This window comes from Lissotriton helveticus, chromosome 1_2 (genome assembly GCF_964261635.1).
Source record: "Lissotriton helveticus chromosome 1_2, aLisHel1.1, whole genome shotgun sequence".
Taxonomy (NCBI): Eukaryota; Metazoa; Chordata; class Amphibia; order Caudata; family Salamandridae; genus Lissotriton; species Lissotriton helveticus.
The window spans coordinates 3,161,076-3,181,376 of NC_136058.1; the positions used below are offsets into that span (position 1 = coordinate 3,161,076).

The window sequence follows — 20,301 nt, forward strand, 5'->3', positions numbered from 1 at the left end:
ACCTCCTCAACCGGTCTCTCCTGCCGCATCTTTAAATTCCGTGTCGGCCGGACCTTCTCACGAAGATCGGAGGACAGATGGTGCATCCCAACCTCTCTTCGTTGAGTTTGGCAGCATGGCTCCTGAGCTAGTGCAGTATGGACATTTAAATTTGCCTCAGAACTGCATGGAAATACTGAAGGAGGCAAAGAGACCGTCTACGAGGACTTCCTATGCATATAAGTGGAAGAGGTTCTACATTTTGATGCGCTTCTAAGGATGCTGAGCCCACATCCTGCAAGGAGGAAGTCATTCTTCCTTACTTGCTGCATTTGGCTCAATCTGGCCTTACTTTTCAGTCTATTAAAGTTCACCTCGCAGCTTTAACTGCGTATAGGAAATGCCCTTCACAAACTGACTTTTTCCAAATCCCTGTACTCAAATATTTTCTGGAAGGTTTGAAGAATGTGTTTACGCCCATTAGGCATCCTTCGCCTCCGCGGGAGCTTAATGTGGTGCTGTCTAGATTGATGAAGGAGCCTTTTGAGCCTATTCATAAGGCTTCTCCACATCATTTATCCTGGAAGGCAGCCTTCCTTGTGGCTATAACATTGGCTCGCAGGATGAGTGAGATCCAGGCCCAGTGTTGTCAAGAGCCTTACACTGTGTTTCATGCAACATCCTTCCTCTCCAGCAGAGAGGTACCTTCACTCTCTTGATGTGAGAAGGGTGTTGAAATTCTACTTAGATAAGACCAAGGAGATTCGCAGATCGGATCAATTATTTGTTAATTATGGATCGGGCAGGACTGGTCTTGCCACCTCAAAACAGTCCATCTCTAGATTGATTGTGTCCTGTGTCCAACTGTGTTACCAGAAGGCTAACAAGATTCTGAGGGGTAAGCCTAAGGCTCACTCCACCAGGGGAAAGGCGGCTACAGCGGCTTTGCTACGTAATGTTCCCATTGCAGACATCTGTAGGGCATCCACTTGGAAGTTGGTTCATACCTTTGCTAAGCATTACTGCCTGGACTCTCATGCCAGGGCTTCGCTGAGAAATCTATTTGCACAGTAGTGGTTTTGTCTGTTTCCTCCACTGCTGGGTTGTATTGTTTGGGATGGGCTTGCCATTCTATTAACAGATTATGACTATACACAGAGATCCCCTACTACAGAAGGAGTAATTTCTTACCTGTAACTCCAGTTCTGTAGTAGGGGTATCTCTATTATAGTCATAAGCGACCCGCCCTCCTCCCCGGTGGATGAAACGATTATATCCTGAATGCTACAGGCCTGCCTTTATACACCTTCAAAAAGAACTGAAAGTAACTAGCTTCTGGCTGTGCATTAGGGGATACCGAGGGTCTCTGGAGGGTTCCTTAAAGGCACGGTATCCCTTTTCCAGAAACATAATGACAGCCTATGGGGCTTGTCTGTCCAACCCTTCCTCTCTATCATGACAAAGGATTTTTGTGAAGGGGAGTTTCTCTGTGTGTAAAACTTAGCAAAATGTGTAAATTTCAATATTATTTGGCTATCCTTTTTCACTTCAGGATGAAGTGCTGGCCAGTGTAGCCTTGTTAATTTCAGGCTGCATTATTTGTCTTTGATTTTCTCTTAAGTGTCTATGCAGGACTGCAGAAGAGGACAACTTAAGAGACTATTTCGATTGCTCGGGGTCCACGCACATGGGCGGGACTATTCACAGATGACTATAACAGAGATACCACTACTACAGAACTGGAGTTACAGGTAAAAAAATACTCCTTCCTGTAGTGTTAGCGCCTGTAGTTCACTAAATCTCCGTAGGGATGTTATTGCCACTAAAACACCAGTCTTTGGTGTGAGTATTTGTGTCATTGGTTTGTGCAGTAGTTCGAATGGTGCTTTAATCATTTGTGCCAGAACTATACTCAGGTTCCATGTGGGTGCTGGCACCCTTTTTGGAGGTGAATTCTTTTTGATCCTTCTAGGAACCTTTTGACCACATGAAAAGTGAAGAAACTTTTCCCCGTTTCATCTCTTGGATACGCTACAATGAAAGCTAAGTGCACTTTTAACGATGTATAGCATAATTTACTTTCCAGTAAATGTGTCAAGTACTTTAGCACCATTTTCTCCTTTGTAATTTTCCTTGAAAGATTATATTGAACTCGACAGGGGTGTCCCTGTTCCCCGATCCTTTTTTCTCTCTTCATCGACCCTTTTATCAGGAAAATCCTCGCCTCTGATAACATATCCCCAGTTATAACCAATGGTCATAGCACTAAATTATTGGCATATGCGGATGACCTGGCAATCACCACTAAGGATCCGCAAACGGCAATGATTGAATTAACTCATCTTGCGCATGAGTTTGGATTATGTTCTGGCTATAGGCTTAACACCGAAAAAACAATAATAATTGGGACTAGAAATATCTATAAAAGAGATCCAAGATATGTGGATTCTGCAGTTTCTTTGGGTAAGAATCAATGCTAATGTTGGGAAAATTATCGAGGAAAATTATCTGCCTCTACTTACCTCAATAGATAGAGAACTCAGAAGATTAGATGTTTTACATTTATCTTTGATTGGGAGGGTGAATGTACTGAAAATGTCAATGTTTCCGAAATTGTTGTATTTATTCCGTGCCATACCCTTACTAGTAGAAGAGGGTTTGCTTAAAAAAATGGAAGCAGTTTTTGTAAAATTCGTGTGGCAGTATGGGAAAATCCGGAGATCATTAGCTCGACTTTCTGCACCATTAGAGGAAGGAGGGCTATCTGCACCCAATTTGAGGCTGTACCATTGGGTTTGTTTACTGCTGCAAATGAATTATTTGTTGAGAAATGATGTTTTAGAAACTCCACCTGGCTTTTATAGAATTCCGTCAATTTATGAAGTATTACTAGGAGAAAGGGCTCGGGGGCTCCTAACACGAGAAATTAATGTTTCATACTTTAAAAGGAGTAAAAGTAAAGTAATGCTAAGTGTATGGGGTACTTGGAAGGCGATACTGAAATTCCTGAAAATCCCGAAGATCAATGGTATGATTGACCTTTGGAGCTCAAGACCTTTTTCTCATCTTGGAGAGAATAGAAACAGCAGCTCATGGAAGGCGCTGGGTATTAGATATCTGGGGGATGTCATGTGTGGGGATGATTTATTGGAGTTCGATATTTTACAACAGAAATTTGGTATTTCGGCTACCCACTGGCTCCTGTATAATCAAGTCAAGCAGACGATTAAATCACTCAGACCGAGATTAGCATTACAGGAGATAAATCCTCTTATAAAGTATGTAATAAGTGGCGGCAAGAAGATCAAAGTAGGGTATAGCTATCTCTTGAAGGCGCTGGGTAATGATATTACACAGATAGAGTCTGCTTGGGCTCAAAGGATAGGGGATCCAAATGTAGACATAGATTACGTGCTCGTATTGAACAAAAAGGTATTAAGAGCAACTAATTTAAAAGCACAGCACTACAAGATGGTTTTCAATTTGTATTATACCCCTGCAAAGTTGTTTCAATGGAGCTAAGAGATAACGATAAATGTCCAAGGTGTAATCAAGGCCCGGCGGATCTTCTGCATATCTTTTATTCTTGTCAGAATCTCACACTTGTTTTAACAGAAATGGAAAAAAATTTATTGGGGCTGCTAGAGTCTCAAATATCTCTATCCCCAATTATGGTTTTACTTGGTAGGGATGAAAACCTAGCAATCGGACATGAAGCTGAAGCATTTATTTTTCTATCCGTAGCTGTTTTTAGAATCTTAATTGCAGCGGCTTGGAAAGACCCGATTGCGCCCTCTTTTCAGATGTGGCTAACCAGGCTGCTGGGGATCCATAATATAGAGGAATGCCTATATAACTTTAAGGGTAAAAGGACGAAAGAATATGGTAAAAGGATTTGGGCTCCTCTTAGAAATTGGAGAGAACTAAGATGAATAGACAGTGAGTTGATGTAAGAATGATCCCCTTGTATTATTTGGACTGTAACATTCTTGTGTACTTTTGCTGCCCTTCTGCTGTTTGCCGAGATGTTTTACATATTAATTGTCTGATTTTATCATATGCAATATAGTTTATATCCATATGTGTAAATGTCTGATGGGATTCAGTTGGTATTTGTAAATTGTGTTATATTCCGATCCATCTCAATAAAAAAAAATAAAAAAAAGAAAGATTATATTTAAGGCACCATTGTGTATATCTCTTCCATTTGACTGTATAACATTTCCTTGTTGTTGGTTTCCTAGCTTCTCTTAGAACCGTCATTGTGCTTTCTGGTAGTTTCAGATGCGCAAATTCCAAGTCGTCAGGAGCCATGCTGCTAGGCTTAAGCTCTCTGGTTCTGGGTGAAGTACTTTTCAGTTTTGCATTGTTAGCAAATCTTGCTTTTTTGGCAATTTGTGCATTGTTCCTTGAGACATTTCCTTTATTTCTGAGAACCAAGTTTGTCTGGCCCACTCTGGTGCAATGAAAATCATTGTCATTTGGCTGATCTTTCATTTGTTGACCACCTTCTTCAGCAGTGGTATTGGGGGAAAAGTGTAAGCAAATATCCCTGACCAGTCTATCCATAGCGCATTCCCTAGGGAGTAATTGCAAGGTCGCCTGGATGCGAAGTTTTGCCATTTTGCATTGTGGGGTGTTGCAAATAGGTATATTTGTGGTGTCCCATTTCCTGAAAATCTTTTGGGGTTCTGCTTGATTTAGGCCCCACTCGTGGGATGATGACATTTGTCTGCTCAGTCTGTCTGCTTCTACATTGTCCTTTCCTGGTAGGTGTATAGCTATCATGTCTATTTTCCTTGGGATTGCCCATTGCCAAAGTTCTTTAGCTTGCGTTGAGAGTGCTACAGACTGAGTTCCTCCTTGCTTGTTTATGTAGAACATGGCGGTTGTGTTGTCTGTTTGTATCAACACCTTTTTCCCGTACAACTCTTTCTGAAAGACTTTTAAGGCTAAGAATACAGTTCTTAACACCAAGATATTGATGTGTTTCACTGTATTTTTCTGTGTCCACAATCCCCTCACTTTGTTCATGTGTGCTCCCCATCCCATTTGGGACGCATTTGTTGTTATGGTCACTGTCGGAGTTGCTTGTGTGAAAAGTCTGGCCTGTGCTATTTTTTTTGTCATCTCCTGATGAACTGTCTGCATGACAACCACTAGATCCTCCCAACTCCCTGTTGCCTGTGACCATTGTGTCTGGAGCCATTCTTGAAATGGTCTCATGTGCAAGCAAATGTTTGGAATTAAATGAATGCATGAGGCCATCATTCTCAGTAATTTCCCCACTATACTCACTGTTAGATGTTGTCCCTTCTGGTATAGATGAGTCTCCTTTAATAAGGCTAATCACCTCTTTTCACTTGGGAACGCTTTCACGAACACTATTTATTTCTGCGCTTAAAAACACCTTTATGGGTTCTGGCTCTGGTGATGTCTATGGTAGCTATGTAATCTCCTTTCTGCAATTGAGGCATCACCTCTTGCAGTGTAGTCATCTTGAATTTTTGTGTTTTTAGGAATTTGTTTAGAAACCTCAGGTCTTGGGCGTAATGTTCCATCTACCTTTGGAATCAGGAAGTACATAGAATATACTCAGTTGTTTTTTTCCTTGTGTGGTAAATGCTCTAATGCATGTTTCCCTTGAAGTTCCCGCACCTTCTTGATGAGCTGAGATAATTCTGTTTTTATAAAGTATTTGTTGGTTTGGTCTTCAATTTGGATGTTGTTTTGTTAGTTCTATGCAGTAACCGCACTGTATTATGTTTAAAATTCATTTGTCTGAAAGTATGTCCTTCCACCTAGGAAAGGAAAATTGTTAGTCTGCCTCCCACTGGTGTAGTACGCTGGAGGAACTGTAAAGTTACAGGGTGCTGTTTCAGTAGCAGTTGATTTCTTGTGGGCACACTCACTGCTGTTCTTCGCGAGTGTGCTAGTTTTTTAATGCAGTCACTTAGTAGTGGTCTGTTGTCCGCCTCTTGCTGCTGCCCTCTGCTAAGGGGACGCCCTCGAAAGGATTGCCTTCCTTGTTGATATTGCCCGTTCTGCTGCTGTCCTTGCTGCTTTCCCTGGCTAGCTCCTTGGTATGTTTGTTGGTAAGTTTGATGTGAGGTAGTAGGTTGGTGGGTACGTCTACCTGCAGATCTCCTTCAGGGGTGCCCCTACGCATGCCTCTGAATTGCAGTGCACCCATGGACCGAGCTGTCTGGTTGTCCTTTTTTAATTGGTTGAGTTTGTCGTCAACCACACTTCCAAACAGTTGTTCGAAATTGAACGGTAAGTTTATGATATTGCTTGGCACTTCTGAAGCCTGATATTTTCAGACATGCGTGCCTCCTTTCTGTGATGCCAATCATCATGTGTCTGCTTGATGTCTCTACAGCATCTAGGGCTGATTTCAAATAAGTGTTAGCAATGTTCTTCCACCAAGTGGCTAGCTCTTCTTTGGAACTGTTCAGGTAGGTTCTTTAACAGTGCTCCTACATTCTCCCAATGTTGATAAACATGCCTGTTTAGTAATACATTAGAATAAGCTATGTGCCATTGCTTTGCTGCACTTCTTGCTACTTTCCTCCCTACAAGATCCATTCTTTTGCTTTCCTTGTCTGGAGGTGGACCCACCGTTGCTGGTACAGTTGCTGTTTTCCTTGCTGTGGAAGTAACAGATGCAAAAACAACAGTTGATGGACAGAATGCAGAACAATGTCATACATTCACCCCAGTACAGAGATCTGGGCCTAAATCTATAGTTTTTTTGCTCACCACACCACCCCAGTTCAGACATGGCCATATGCAAATCAGCCTTGACCCTGTGCCTCATGGGAACAGTCCAGCCCGAACTGCCAAGCCATGTCTTCCCTGGACCGGAATCAAGCATCCTAGGACCGGTTTCTGACTATCAGCTGTCTTCAGCCAGGATAGCTTGACTCCAGTGGCACTGGACCTTCTCGGTGACCCTTTTGTCAAAAAGGGCTTGTACAACATGCTGCAAAATGGAGAGAAGATCCTCAGTCAGTCGCAGGGGGATGGTAGAAGGAGCCTATTATGGAGTCGGTGACGTCAGCGGAGCCGCGTGCGATGCCGTGCTTCTGTGACGTCGTCTACGTGAAGCTACAAAAAGAATTTCCGAATGTTGCTGACGCAGGGGGATATTCACAAGGTGAGGAATCCACAGGCAGATGTATCCATCAGAAGAGAAGATCAGTAAGGCATATCCTTTGGTAAATGATATGCAAAACCCACGTGTGCAATGTGATTGTTTGCCAGACCGTGTAGAATCGTTTGACCGTACCTCCCACCAGGTAGCTCTGCTCCACTAGAGGAACACTAAAGAGGTTTAACAGCGGACTGGGCAACCCATTCATCTAGGCCGCTGGGGTGGTGGGCACCTTGGTCTCAAGCACAAAACTGCTGGGTTCCTTGATGAGGCTTCAGAGGCTGACAGTATGGAACAGCTCTACCAAATCCCCAAAAAGAAACAGCAAAGTTGGTACAGTTGGCGAGGCAGGGCAGATATGCAAACACAGCATGCAGTACATCTGCTTAACTCGCTCAAAAGCTGAATCGGTCTTATCTCAAAAAGATGAGTCCCGTCAAAGGGCTTTCACATAAGGAAAGACTCGATATTGCCTGAAAACCCGGTCGATTGCATGGCTGCAATTGGCAACACTGGTGCAAATGGCTCGCCCGATAAATCAATGGTGTCCAAGACACAATAAATTGTGAACGTGGTTGCATCACAACTGTCTGGGATAGCCTGTGGAAGATTTTTAAGCAAAAGAATACAAAGTTCCCCAGGGAAAGTTAAAGAAGTATGTGTATAGATATGGAGAAAGAACGGAAGCAGGGAACGGGGTGTTCCCTTGTTGGAACTAGAAGACCTCACACACCCAGAAACCTAGGTGTCATGCTTCATCATTGGTCTCCTGCTCCTCGTCAGACTGGCACTGCAATGTCTGACGGGCGCCGTAGGCGCTCTTTGTTGGAGATCTTTTGTTCCAGCCAGTGGTTTGAGTGCGTGTAAGGGGTCTGGTGAAGGTGTAGTCATGAGGGAATAGTGAAATTAAAAGAAGGTGAGCCAGTCCACAAGGGGCTTTATTCACGTGGCTGACTCCCTTGGTTAAAATGGTGGGAGGGGAGAAAGGAATTGTTTGATCTACAGTGGGCTAACTCAACCCTCTAGATAGCCTGTGGAAGGCCTGGTCAGAGATCTTTGGGGACGCCCAGAGAGGACTTGAGTGACAGAGTCCCAAAGGGTGCAGGAATAGCGTCCCAGAACGTAAATGGTGTTTACTAATCAGAGAGCCAGGCTGGTGGTAGAAAAAAAAAATCTTCCCCAATGTTTTCAACCATTTAGACTGCTTATACAGGGGAGTGGCAGGAAAAGTGTTGGTGCGCATGGATACTTGCACCACTAAACTTTCAGGGGAAGTATGCAGAGAGAAGACAGCAGTGTCGTCCGGGGCAGTCATGTCTTGCAATTTGTCTGTTAACTGGAGGGCTGGAGCAAGGTTTGGCCCAGTAAAGTATCGGTTACTGCCTCATTAAATGCCAAAAGGGGCACATAAGATGTCTGCCCCGGCTGGAGAATCTCTGTCTATACTGTAGTTTTGAATTCCACGTGGGAATATCATACGCCGTATACTTTCTCAAGTAAAACTTTGCGTTTGTTGGACAACATAACCATCAGAACTTTACAAGACTGATTCCTTGCACACTTTCAGGTATGTTAACCAAAATTCTGCTAGCTGCACCAACTGTACCCCTAAATGGTCAGGGTAACAAATGTATTGTGCAACCTCTAGACATGACAACCCTGAATCTCCAAAGAAATCGTGGTAACAGATCTAAAACCCTTTCGCTTAATTACTTATGTATACTCAAAGAGACATACAAGAACTACACAGTAAAGCGTTTCAATATTTATTGAAGCATTGCGATTCTTGAGTAAAATACTTGTGCTGCAATGATCAATAGAAGATAACAGAATGTGATTAGCATTACCAGAAAGGTGAATTTTTTTTTTGCAGTTCTATCATTTTGCTTATTACAGAGAAGAAAACAAGTTACTTACCTGTAACTACAGTTATCCAGTATTGGTATCTTTCATAGATTCACATGCCTGATTATTTCCCCGTCGTCGAGATGGGAGTTCCACGGTAAACTACAAAAGCAGTGCCATACATAATAAATAGGCTGAAAAAGGCCAAAGGCCATATATTAGTAGCCTATCTATGTCCTTTTCAAAAAAGGACCAAAAGTTGGATCCAGGCAACCAGCTGCCAGTCCCCTCTAGAACACAATATATGAAAGATACCAATACTGGATTACTGTAGTTAAAGGTAAATAACTTGTTTTCCTATACAGTATTGGGGAATCTTTCATAGATTCACATCCCTGAATCAGAATAGCAAGCAGTACCCTAATTGTACTGTCGGTAGAGGAATGTGGGAGACATGTAATTTTAAACTCCAATAGTTATCTATCTTTTACACAATGCATTAACCAAGCATTATACTCTATAGAAATGTTAAAACAGAGAGCGTTGACATAACCATTTAAAAATACCTTATAAATCATTTTAAAAGTACAAATTGCCAAATAGAGTTGCTTGATTACTAAATCCAATTTTTATTAGAGAAAGAAAACAACAAAAAAGCGCTCTTTTATAAAATGTAAAGAATGTGACCTTAGTTGAAGAGATAACGTAACACAGGTTGTCCAACTGCTGCACCCTCCCTTTGCACAGATTGGAGGCAGTAGTGTCTTGTAAACATGTGGACATTCTTCCATGTCGAAGCACAGCATATTTTGTCTAATGTCACTCCAGCAAACAAAGCTGTATATGCAGCAACAGTTCTTGTGGAGTGTGCTTTAGCCCTCACTGTCAGAGGTTTATTTGCTTTTTCGTGGCAGAACTATATCACAGATGCGACCCATCTGGCGATCATGGCTTTCGTTACTGCGGTTCCGTATTTTGCTTGACCGCAGGCCACCCGAAGTTGACCTGTTTTCCTTTGTTTTGTGAAGATAAAATTTCAAACATCTTTTGACATCCAATGTATTTAGAGCCTGTTCAGCTGGGATAGATGGGCTTTGAAAGAAAGTTTGCAATATTACTGGTTCATTTAAATGAAATTGCGTTTGTACTTTCCGAATAGACTTAGGATTTGTCCGAAGAGCTACATAATTCTCTGTAAAGTGTAAGAAAGGTTCTTTGATTGTAAAAGCCTGTATTTCTCTCACTCTTTTTGCATAAGTGAGAGCTAGCAAGAGGGATACCTTCCATGTGAGAAATTTAAGTTATGCTTTGTGAATTGGTTGAAATGGTAGTCTCATCAAATTTTGCTAGGACCACATTGAGTTTCCACTCTGGAGGAGGTGCGCGCACCAGAAGAAAAGCGCGTAAGAGGCCTCTCATGAATTGCTTTATGAGAGGTGATGAACAGAAAGAAGGAATCTGAAGAGATTTCCTGTACTGGGAAATTGCAGCCAGATTAACTTTTACTGAAGAAAAGGTGAGGCCTGACTTAGCTAGTGAGAGTAGGTAAGGTAAAATCTGCTCAGCAGGGGCTTGCACTGGATGAACTTTGTTCCTTTCGCACCAGCAACAGAATCTCTTCAATTTCAGAGGATATGACTTGATTGTGCTTTCAGCACAGGATTTAGAAAGTATTTCTCTACAGTCCTGTGAAATATTGAGATCCTTAAACTCTAGGAATTCAGGAGCCATGCGTGCAAGTGAAGAGAACGTGGATCCGGATGAATCACTTGGCCCTTGTTCCTCGATAACATCGTTGGTGACGGATGAAGATGAATGGGTTTGTCTTGTGACAATAGAAGTAGCTCCGGGAGCCAATATTGCCTGGGCCAACGTGGTGCAATAAAAATTATGCGATAGCGTTCAGACTTCATCTTGATTAGTACCCTGGGGATTAATGGGATGGGGGGGGTGGGGGGGGGGAGATAAGCGTAGGCATAAATCCCTGACCATCGCATTAAAAGGGCATTGCCCCTTGACCCCGGTTGTGGGAACCTGCTGGCATAATACTGGCATTTTGCGTTCTCCTTCGTTGCAAACCGGTCCAGAGCTGGTTTCCCCCATCTGTAAAAGATCCAGTTCACCTGTGCTTGCTCTAGCTCCCATTCGTGGCAGCTGCACTGAGACCTGCTTAGTGTATCTGCCAGGGTATTGTGTAGACCCCTGACATGTTCGGCCCTCAACGAGATTCCATAGAGTGTCAACCATTCACATAAATCCTGCGCCTCTTGAGATAGCGTCATGTATTTCGTTCCTCCTTGTTTCTTTATAAAGTACATGCTGGTCGTATTGTCCGTAAGGACCAGCACTGAGGAACCTGTTATTCTTGGAAGGAAAGCCTGGAGAGATAGAAATATGGCTTTGAGTACAAAATTGTTCATGTGTTGTTTTTTCTGTATCAAAGACCACTTTCCCTGGATTTGTAAATCCTACAGATGACCTCCCCATCCCTCCATGGAGGCGTCTGTTGTCAAAATGATATGGGGTACTTTGTAGAAAGGTTAGACCTTGGACAAGATTTGTCGTTTGGGACCACCATTGAAGTGTTTCCACCATCCTTGGTGTTATTCCAATCACATCTTCGAAAGATCCCAAAGCTTGTTGCCACTGTTTCTGTAGTTCCTCCTGAAGAAGTCTCATCTTTAGTCTCGCTAGAGGTATAAAGATTATTGCTGAAGAGCAAATCCCTAGGCGAGATTTGAACATTCATACAGAAACTAACTTTTTTGAAATGGTCCTTGCCAACCTTTGAAGTCGTATCCGTCTCTCTTGAGACAAGACTGCTTTAAATTGGACGGTGTCCAACGATGCTCCTAGAAAGAAAATTACTTGAGCTGGACGTCAATTTGATTTTTCCCAGTTTAGAGTGAGCCCCAGTTTATTGAATAGAAGGAGACGTGGCTTCCTGCGCTGATGCAGCTTTGAGCAGCCAATCGTCAAGATATGTAAAAACTTGAAACCATTGAGATCGCAAGGTCGCTGCTACTGGTGCTAGGCACTTGGTGAAAATCCATGGTGCTGATTTTAGACCAAAAGAGAGCACCTTGAATGGATAGTGGGTACCAGCCACTGATAACCGTAGATATTTCCGGTGCTTTGGGTGGATTGGGATATGAAAATATGCGTTTTCCATGTCGAGAGAAGTCATGAAATCTCCTTTGTTTAAACAACCCAAAATATTGGAGACTGTTACCTGAATGTCTGTTTTTTGAGAAACTTGTTGAGTTTCCTTAGGTCCAGAATAGATCGGCAGTTTCCGGACTTCTTTCTTATTAGGAAGAGACGAGAACAGAAACCTCTTCCTCTCTGAGTGAATGGTACTTCCTCTATAGCTTCCTTGAGGAGCATGATCAAGACTTCCTTTAGTATTACGTGAAGACGAGGGGGAGAGGGACCCCTGGGCGGAGTAATAGGTGGTATTTGAATACATTTTAGCGTGTGACCCTTGGTGAGTAGGTCCAACACCAAACGGTCTGATCTTATCTCGTGCCACCGCCGTGCATAAACAGAAATTTTCGCACCCACGGGTAGGGAGGGAAATTTGACTGGTACCCTGACGTACTCCTTGTTTTCTGGCCCTGTTGCGGTGTCCACTTGTGGCCTCCCTGGCGAGAAAAACCAGCTGTCGATGATTGGCGATACGATGGCAGGTTGTAAGATTGGCGATATTGAGGTTGGTATTGTTGAGTTCTTTGATATCATCCTTTGTAGGTGGTGAATCCTCACCCTCTGGCGCCTCTAAAAGGTACTCTTCTATATTGCAGAGCTCCCAATGACTTTGCAGTATTCGTATCATTCTTTATCGCCAAAAGAGCCTCATCGATATGTTTTCCAAAAGGCGACTCTCCATCATATGCCTTATCAAGAATCTTAGCCTGAACCTCTGGTCTGAAGGTAGTAGTTTTCAACCACCCCTGGTGTCGAAGTACTGCCGCTCCCACCAATTGCCTAAAACTTTTGTTTGCTATGTCTAGGGCACAATCAATTGTTTCAGAGGCAGCTTGTTCACCCTCCAATAAGATCTTTCAGGCGTCCTGTCTGCTTTCCTCCGGAATGAGGTCTTTCAACCCCGCCATATCAGACCACATTTGACTGTCATAGCGGCCGATAATGGCTAAAGCATTTGCTGTTCGAATTGTTGCAGCTGCCATTGACGACAATTTCTTTCCCATAAGATCCATCCGACGTCCCTCTCTGTCTGGAGGAGTAGTAATTGGCATTGCCGGATTCTTCCAACGTCTCTGTGCAGCCTGAGATGACCAAATCTGGACTTGGATGTCCAACAAGGCAAGATGGACTGTCCTGCCGGAGCTCTATATTTTTTCTACACACAAGGCAGTCCCGCTGGTATGGATGCCGACGTCTTCATAATCTTTACACCCTCCTGCCATATATAGTCGATAATCTGAATCAAACGTACCACCTTCCTTGGGTCCTCTTTAAAATCGTACAGAAAACATTATGTTTGTTTCACCGTGATAGGTAAATGGAACCTATTGGCTGCCCTCTGCATTAAATTGTGAAACCCCCAATGTCTTCTGGGGGAGAATCTGAAGATAAGTGTGGAGGAGGGGATGTGTCGGGATTACATAGTCATCCCAAGGATCCTGAACAGCTGCCGGATCAGGTAATTCACCTTCTTCAACCTCCTCCTCGGAAGAGGAAGTGTTCTGATCTCCAGGGTCAGTTGGAACTGGACCCGTTGCATTTGCCAGTGTACTAGGTACTTGAGGCTTTGGTACTGCTGTTGGTACTTCCACCTGAGGAACTGGGTTTTCTGGTGGAATTTGTTGACGAGGGAATCTTTGTCGGTAATCTGCTAACATGGTTTGCAGATCCTGAATCAGTGATGGCGGTAGATGACCCATTTCTCTGTGGCACGGTTCCTGCCGGGGATTAAATTGATACGTATGACGTGGAGCCATATATTGCTCCTGATAATAATGTGCCTCATGATAATCCTCCTCTTCATCATCATCATCCTGGCATTTTACATGTAGCTCAGATGGACTGTGAGCTACCCCATATAGGCCACCATCATCCTCATCATCTTCCTCCTCAATGTAACCTTCCAAAAGGTGAGATGGTAGTAAAGGTGATACTTTACTATAGTCTTGCACAGATGGGTGTAGAAAAGTCTTTTTAACTGTCATGATCTGAGATATCCTCGTCGAGTAGGGCGTTGACCGTGCAAAAATTATTATTGAAGGAATTTCCTTTGTTGACGATATTGTCGTCGACGGTGTTGTCATAGCTGATGTCAACATCGACAATGTTACCTTCGTTGTTGGAGATGTTGTCAACAGGATCTTTGTCGACGGTGTCTTCATCGACGGTGCCGTCGTCAACGGTGTCGTTATTGACAGTGCATTCGTCGACGGTATCTTCGCTGACTGTTTCTTCAGCGATGATGGGTCATCGACGGGTTTCAACGACGAAGGTCTTTTCACAATAGAAATCCTTGTAGATCAAATAGGGGACTGAATCACCGTCGTCGTAACGGTTGCAGTCGATAATGGCGTTGATGAAGTTACACATATTGTCGACGACGAAAGAGAAATCGTCAACACTGATTTCTTTATGTTCTTTCTACTCACAGAATCAGTAGAAGAGAATCTTGGACGTTATTTCTCTCTCTAGACAAGCGTAAAGGGCACAGACAATGCTGGCTCAGAGGAATGTTTGGAACACCTCTCTTTACTTACAGGCTTTTCTTGGGAAGACTTAAGATGTTTTCTTTCCATCCCCTGAATATCTTTCCTGTGATCTAGCCCTTTTGTGAGAAGTTGAAGCCAGTTTTTCTTCCTCATCTTAAGAGTGAGCCTGTTCTTTTGTGGAGTGAAGCCACAAAAGTAATCTTCCCTCTCTGTCCTTGAGGGTCTTGTTAGAAAAGGTGCAAAAGATTTTAGTCTTTCACTTCATGCCTTGGATGAAAGTAATAAATACAATCTTTATGTAGATCATCTACATGGACCCTTCTTCCAACAGGTCTTGCCAGGGCTTTCTTGTCTGACATAATGATCAGAAGAGCTGAATAGAAGGAAAAAACTGAGTAGCACTCAGGAAGACTCCCTTCCACACGACGTGCGGTGAAAATCTGAGGAGAACTTGCCTCTGCCAGGAGTGTTCTAAAGGGTGCTGGCAGCTGATTGGCTGGAGCCAACTGTTGGTCCTTTTTTGAAAAGGACATAGATAGGCTACTAATAAATGGCCTTTGGCCTTTTTCAGCCTATTTATTATTTATGGCACTACTTTTGTATTTTACGGTGGGACTCCCATCTCGACGACGGGGAATGATTCAGGCATGTGAATCTATGAAAGATACCCCAAAACTGGATAATATATGCTTGCATACAAGTACTGTAATGTAATGTACTCTTACCTAGAGCATCCCAACCTATCATGTCTAGGGTGAGTGAATCTGCCAAATCACTGTAGGGTGATCTAAATCCCTGTTACCTGTGGGTTAGTGTCATCAAGCTGCCTGTCTTGGTGTTGCGCGAGACAGCATCCCTCGCATGAGGCAAACATGAATCAGCTGAGCTGCGATTCCAGCATTGATCGACCTCTCAGTGCCAGCAAAATGCTCCTCTGTATAAACAAAGGCTTGAGGTCATGTATATAACATCCTCCATGTTACCATGCCGAAGCCCCAGTCAGACCGCTATTGTTTATTCTATTGTGATAGCTCTGTTGCAGACCTGCCAAAAACAAATAACATATTGCACGGTGAACTTAGCCCTAGCACAGAATATTTAAGATGTTCTGTTAAAGACTGCCAACAAAGTAGTACTGTAAGCAAAACGGAGTACGAAGAATGTTATCCCATATGTGAATGAAAATAAATGGGAGCCAAATGTCACTGTGTTTAGGGTAAGAAGGCAAATTAAGAGTGGTTCTCTACAAACACCAGAGCAATAACGCACTTCTGGCCCCCAGGGCTCTGCACCATAGAGTACAGATCCCCGCGCTTTAAGTGCATGAATCTGAGTTACTGGGGAAACAGGCCTGAAAAAATATTCCATAGAGACCTTCAGCTGACCACAAATGTTTCTTTCCATTTTAAGTCTTTGTTTGGTGGTATGTGCTGACCAGTCCATCTGTTCAGTAAGGGTGAACCCTAAGTACTCAAATGTGTGAACACGGTAATGCTCTGGTTCTTGTAGAGAACCGATTCATGAGGCAGCTGTTGAACCTCCCCGTAAGCACCCCACTGATTTCATTAAGGTTGGATATGGGGGCATATCGACAAGGACCGCCACACATTCGACCAGGAGCGTTTTTGAAGCTCAGGAGTTTGACAATGTCAAGCTTAGCCTGGTGGTCACAGATGGTCTTCCTGTTCATCTTTGCCCAGCACAGAAACAGTGCAGAGTCGTGTTTGGGGCTGAGAAACTATAAACAGATGTAGGTGTCACCGACAAGTCATAGTTTAAACCTCATATCTTTCTTTAGGTGGTGACATGGTCTGCACACTTGAGATTTGTGGGGAAAAATGTCTGTCAGGAGTGACCGAGTTTGATAAGCTCCAGATCCATATAGTGGTCCGCTAACATGTTTGGGGTCGGTCGGACCCCATGCAGAGTCCCACAACGTCACATGACGACCAGAGGGGAATACTACAAAAGCTTCCAGAACCATGCGGGTGCCGGGGGAAATTCACATGGTGAGGAATCTGCAATTAGAAGTTTATGAGAAATTTGTGATCAGTTATGAAATGGATTCTTGATAAATATTTTCAGGCTGCAAAAATAATCTTTCTAGCTCTTTCTAAAGGGAACTTAAGGAAAAGTTCATTTCAATTTTGAAGCAGACCATCGTAAAGTAATATATTGGAAAATCAGTTTCCGTCTTTTGCAGTACACAACTCTATTGAATCCTATTACTGCATAAATTTCATAGTTAGTATGGCTCGCCTTTATACACTATGCATCCAGACCCTGCGGCTCCATGGCGCTAGTTATGGGTGACTTTGCTAATATTAAGGTAGGTTTTCCAATATGTAAAAAATGTTTTACCTTGACATGAGCTGGCAAACGCTTTTTGCAATACCGGTCCAGGTCTACAATGACAATGCTTTTAAAATCACTTTAGACAGAATGCCACAGTGCAGCCCATATCTGACATGGGTGTCATGTCTGCAACACTGAACTCTGTCCTTAGGAAATAGTCCGAGCTATCAGTGGAATTAACCATTTGCTGCTATATTTAAAGTTCAGAAAACACAAAAGAACTCCAAGCATCCCAGCCATCGAGCTATGGATCAGAACCTTCGATTATCGGATTGACAGTGTAATTATCACCCAGCCCCGCACCTAGCAATTACTGGCTAGAGTTCTACAACTAGCCCTCCATTACAGACTCCACGTGTAAATCTTAATATAATCACTTAAGGACCGCTCATGGCAGCCACCTTAAAGCTCGATCCGAGCTTCGACGCGCTTCCTCAATTTGCCCGCAACACAGCGTCAAGGCAGTGTATAATTCAGGCTTGTATTATACCCGTCCTGATGATGATCCTAGTATTGTTTTAAAAGGATCGTAACGTCGACTTGTTTAAACAGTATGCATATCAATCCAATGTGTTAAAACAAGTGCACTAACTGTTTTTTCTAAAAGCTTGCCCTCATTATTCCTATCGGTTACAAGCTACTCTTGTCTTGCCTGAAATGTTTTTGTCCAAATGGAATTGTTTAGTGTAGGACGCAGGACTGTGTCCCACTTTATTACTGTGCTCTTATTCGCCTTACATTTTTTGATTCATTAAATTGATTGTCCGGCTGGACATCTTTAATATAGCGCTGATTCTAGTCTATAGTTATCGTATTTCTATTGTGTTTTTTAAGGACCTTTGTTTCTGTAATAAACCGACACCTAAGGTCTTTATCTACCTTGTGGGTTCCCTTGTTTGATTTAAAATATATTTAAAGTTCAGAGCACAGAAGCTGAAAGTGGTTTTGACCGTGACAATGTCAAGGGATACCAGTAAATATTGTCCCATATATATACATAAAAAATACTGGGAGACTAAAGAGAAGACACTTTTTTCACAACAGTTTCTGGTTCTTTCTGGCCTTTACTAGAAGTGTTACTTTAAAAGGCTACATAACGTTCACAAAGGTAACCCATATAATAAAAAAAGAGAGAAATTACTAACTTGTAGTATTCAGCAGCCATTTCAAAATCACCAAGAAATATATATGCATTTCCAAGGTTGCTGTATGCTCTTCTTTCAGCTGCTCGATCACCAAATTCTTTGGCTATTAGGAGACGCTGAAACAATAGAAATGATTACAACAATCTTCTTGTACACAATATGAACTGCATACAAGTAAACTAGTCTAAAGGTGATATGATAATAGAAACTATTAAACTGCACAGTATTATACAACTAGAACTCCTTTCAATCATACCAAGCATAAATAATACGATCTTGCAACACTGAAAAAACTATTATTAAGGGCCAAGGTGCTGTTTTCCGAAGGACTCTGGTCATGAACTGATGTGGACTGTATGTTCCTCATGCTTCTGTTCCTTTACAACCACCCTTTGAACAGACCCAAAGTTTTGAATAGATAAGCAGCTTCTAAATAAAAAAGTAAACAGTCTCAAACACTAGGACTAAAAGAAAACAATACTACATCGTGCCACCCCTGCTCATCAGAGGCAGCTCTAACATTAGGCTACAAGAAACCTTCGAGAAGCTTAAGAATATTATTCGTCAGTATGAATGTGGCTTTTTTTGTTACTAGTGTGAAGCTAGCCAAAAAGCAGAGTAGTGATAAAAGGTATAAAAAACTGTCAACGACTGGCTGCAGGGGTAGCTTGGTGCTGAGAGCAGAAGTGGTCTGTTACTGCTCCACGATGTAGTGGTCTTCAAAGAGGGGAATATCGCCAGCTCTTTCCTACATTGGAGCAGGGTGAGGGTAGTCCTGATGTATAAAGTGATGTCATTCCAGATCCAGGATGCCTAGATGGAGGTCTGTTACCTTATGGTTTTTTAAAACTGAAGCCAAACACAACTTGTATTCAGGACAGGTTTCACAGGGTTACTTAGAGACTTGGATGATCAATAGAAATAAACAATGGAGCACAAAAGACCTCTGAAAAGGATTGGCACAAATGCAGTTATTTGTTTCCAGAGAAGCAGGTCTGATCTGGGTCAGCTGGGGAGTGAAGGTGTTCCAGTCAGTGGAAAAAGATGGGGATGGAGTATGTTTACCTTCACTGGAGGCTAAAGCAATTGTTAACTGCAGAATTATAGGCTTATTGTCCAGAATATTATCGATTAGTGTTGATACCCCCGGTTACAATCAGTGTTGGTTAGGAAGCTAAAACAACCCCGAAACAGAAAGGAAACAAAGGTAGTATTGGAAAATCTACGGTGTGATTAAAACAAATAGATTCCACTCGACTAAGCCACACATTTATCAAATCTATGCCACTGGAGCATGTATTGGATGTACAGTTAAAGCAAAGTGGGAGGCAATTAGTATCTGAAGAAAGCTTCCCATATCGTCACGTCTTCAAACAACAGGACAATGGTGCACTACGGACTCACTTGGGATGGAAGTAAAAAGTGTAAAACAAGATATGAGAAAGACACTGAAAAAACTGGATGAGAGAGTGCTGCATATACTCACTAGAAACCACTGCATTTACCTTTGAAATATTTTCTGTTGTTCTCAACAAAGTGGTAAGTATTCCTGTGTGTGGTGACTAGATGGTGTACGGCAAACAAGCATGTTGACATTTTGGGTGAATTATAATATTGAATGACAAGCACATTTACCACACGGCAAAAACAGTTTACTATAAAGCTCTACAACATTTTTTAATTATACTTAAAACAAATATCAAAGCGTTAAGAGTCATAGAAACAAAAGGCAAACCATTGACTGGGTGTTTTTAATCCATAGTAATTGTATTGGTCTGTAGTTATGTACCTGTTCATGGGATATTACTGCTTTTCTGAAGTTGCCAAGAAGGTAGTGAGTATTCCCCAAATTTCCATATGCGCGTCCCTGAGCCGCTCGATCACCCAGATCGGTTACCATTGACAAATTTTCCCTGTATGTCAAAAATTTCACATTAAACAGTGCCAATTATAAAGCCTTACTAGAAAGTATACAATGAACATCACAATCTTTGGAGACAAGGTAGCAGCTAGCATAGCATTGAAGTTTACAGAATTTCCCTTGAAAACCATCTGTGAACGTTTGATGATGTAGTACAATCAGAGAACAATATGCATCATTAATAAAATAAGTACTGAACTATAG

The 20,301-nt window shown here is 42.4% G+C and overlaps 1 protein-coding gene across 4 annotated transcripts in view; it reads right to left on the reverse strand.

Annotated features, from left to right (window-relative positions):
* GPSM2 (G protein signaling modulator 2) overlaps nt 1-20,301 on the reverse strand; it is a 409,855-nt gene that overhangs the window by 175,769 nt on the left and 213,785 nt on the right. For all 4 annotated transcript variants that reach the window (XM_078668278.1, XM_078668286.1, XM_078668295.1 and 1 more), the window contains 2 exons: nt 19,966-20,089; nt 18,177-18,292 (listed from right to left, as the gene is read on the reverse strand). In XM_078668278.1, the coding sequence (XP_078524404.1) occupies nt 18,177-18,292; nt 19,966-20,089 (240 nt within the window). The remainder of the gene's footprint in view (nt 1-18,176; nt 18,293-19,965; nt 20,090-20,301) is intronic.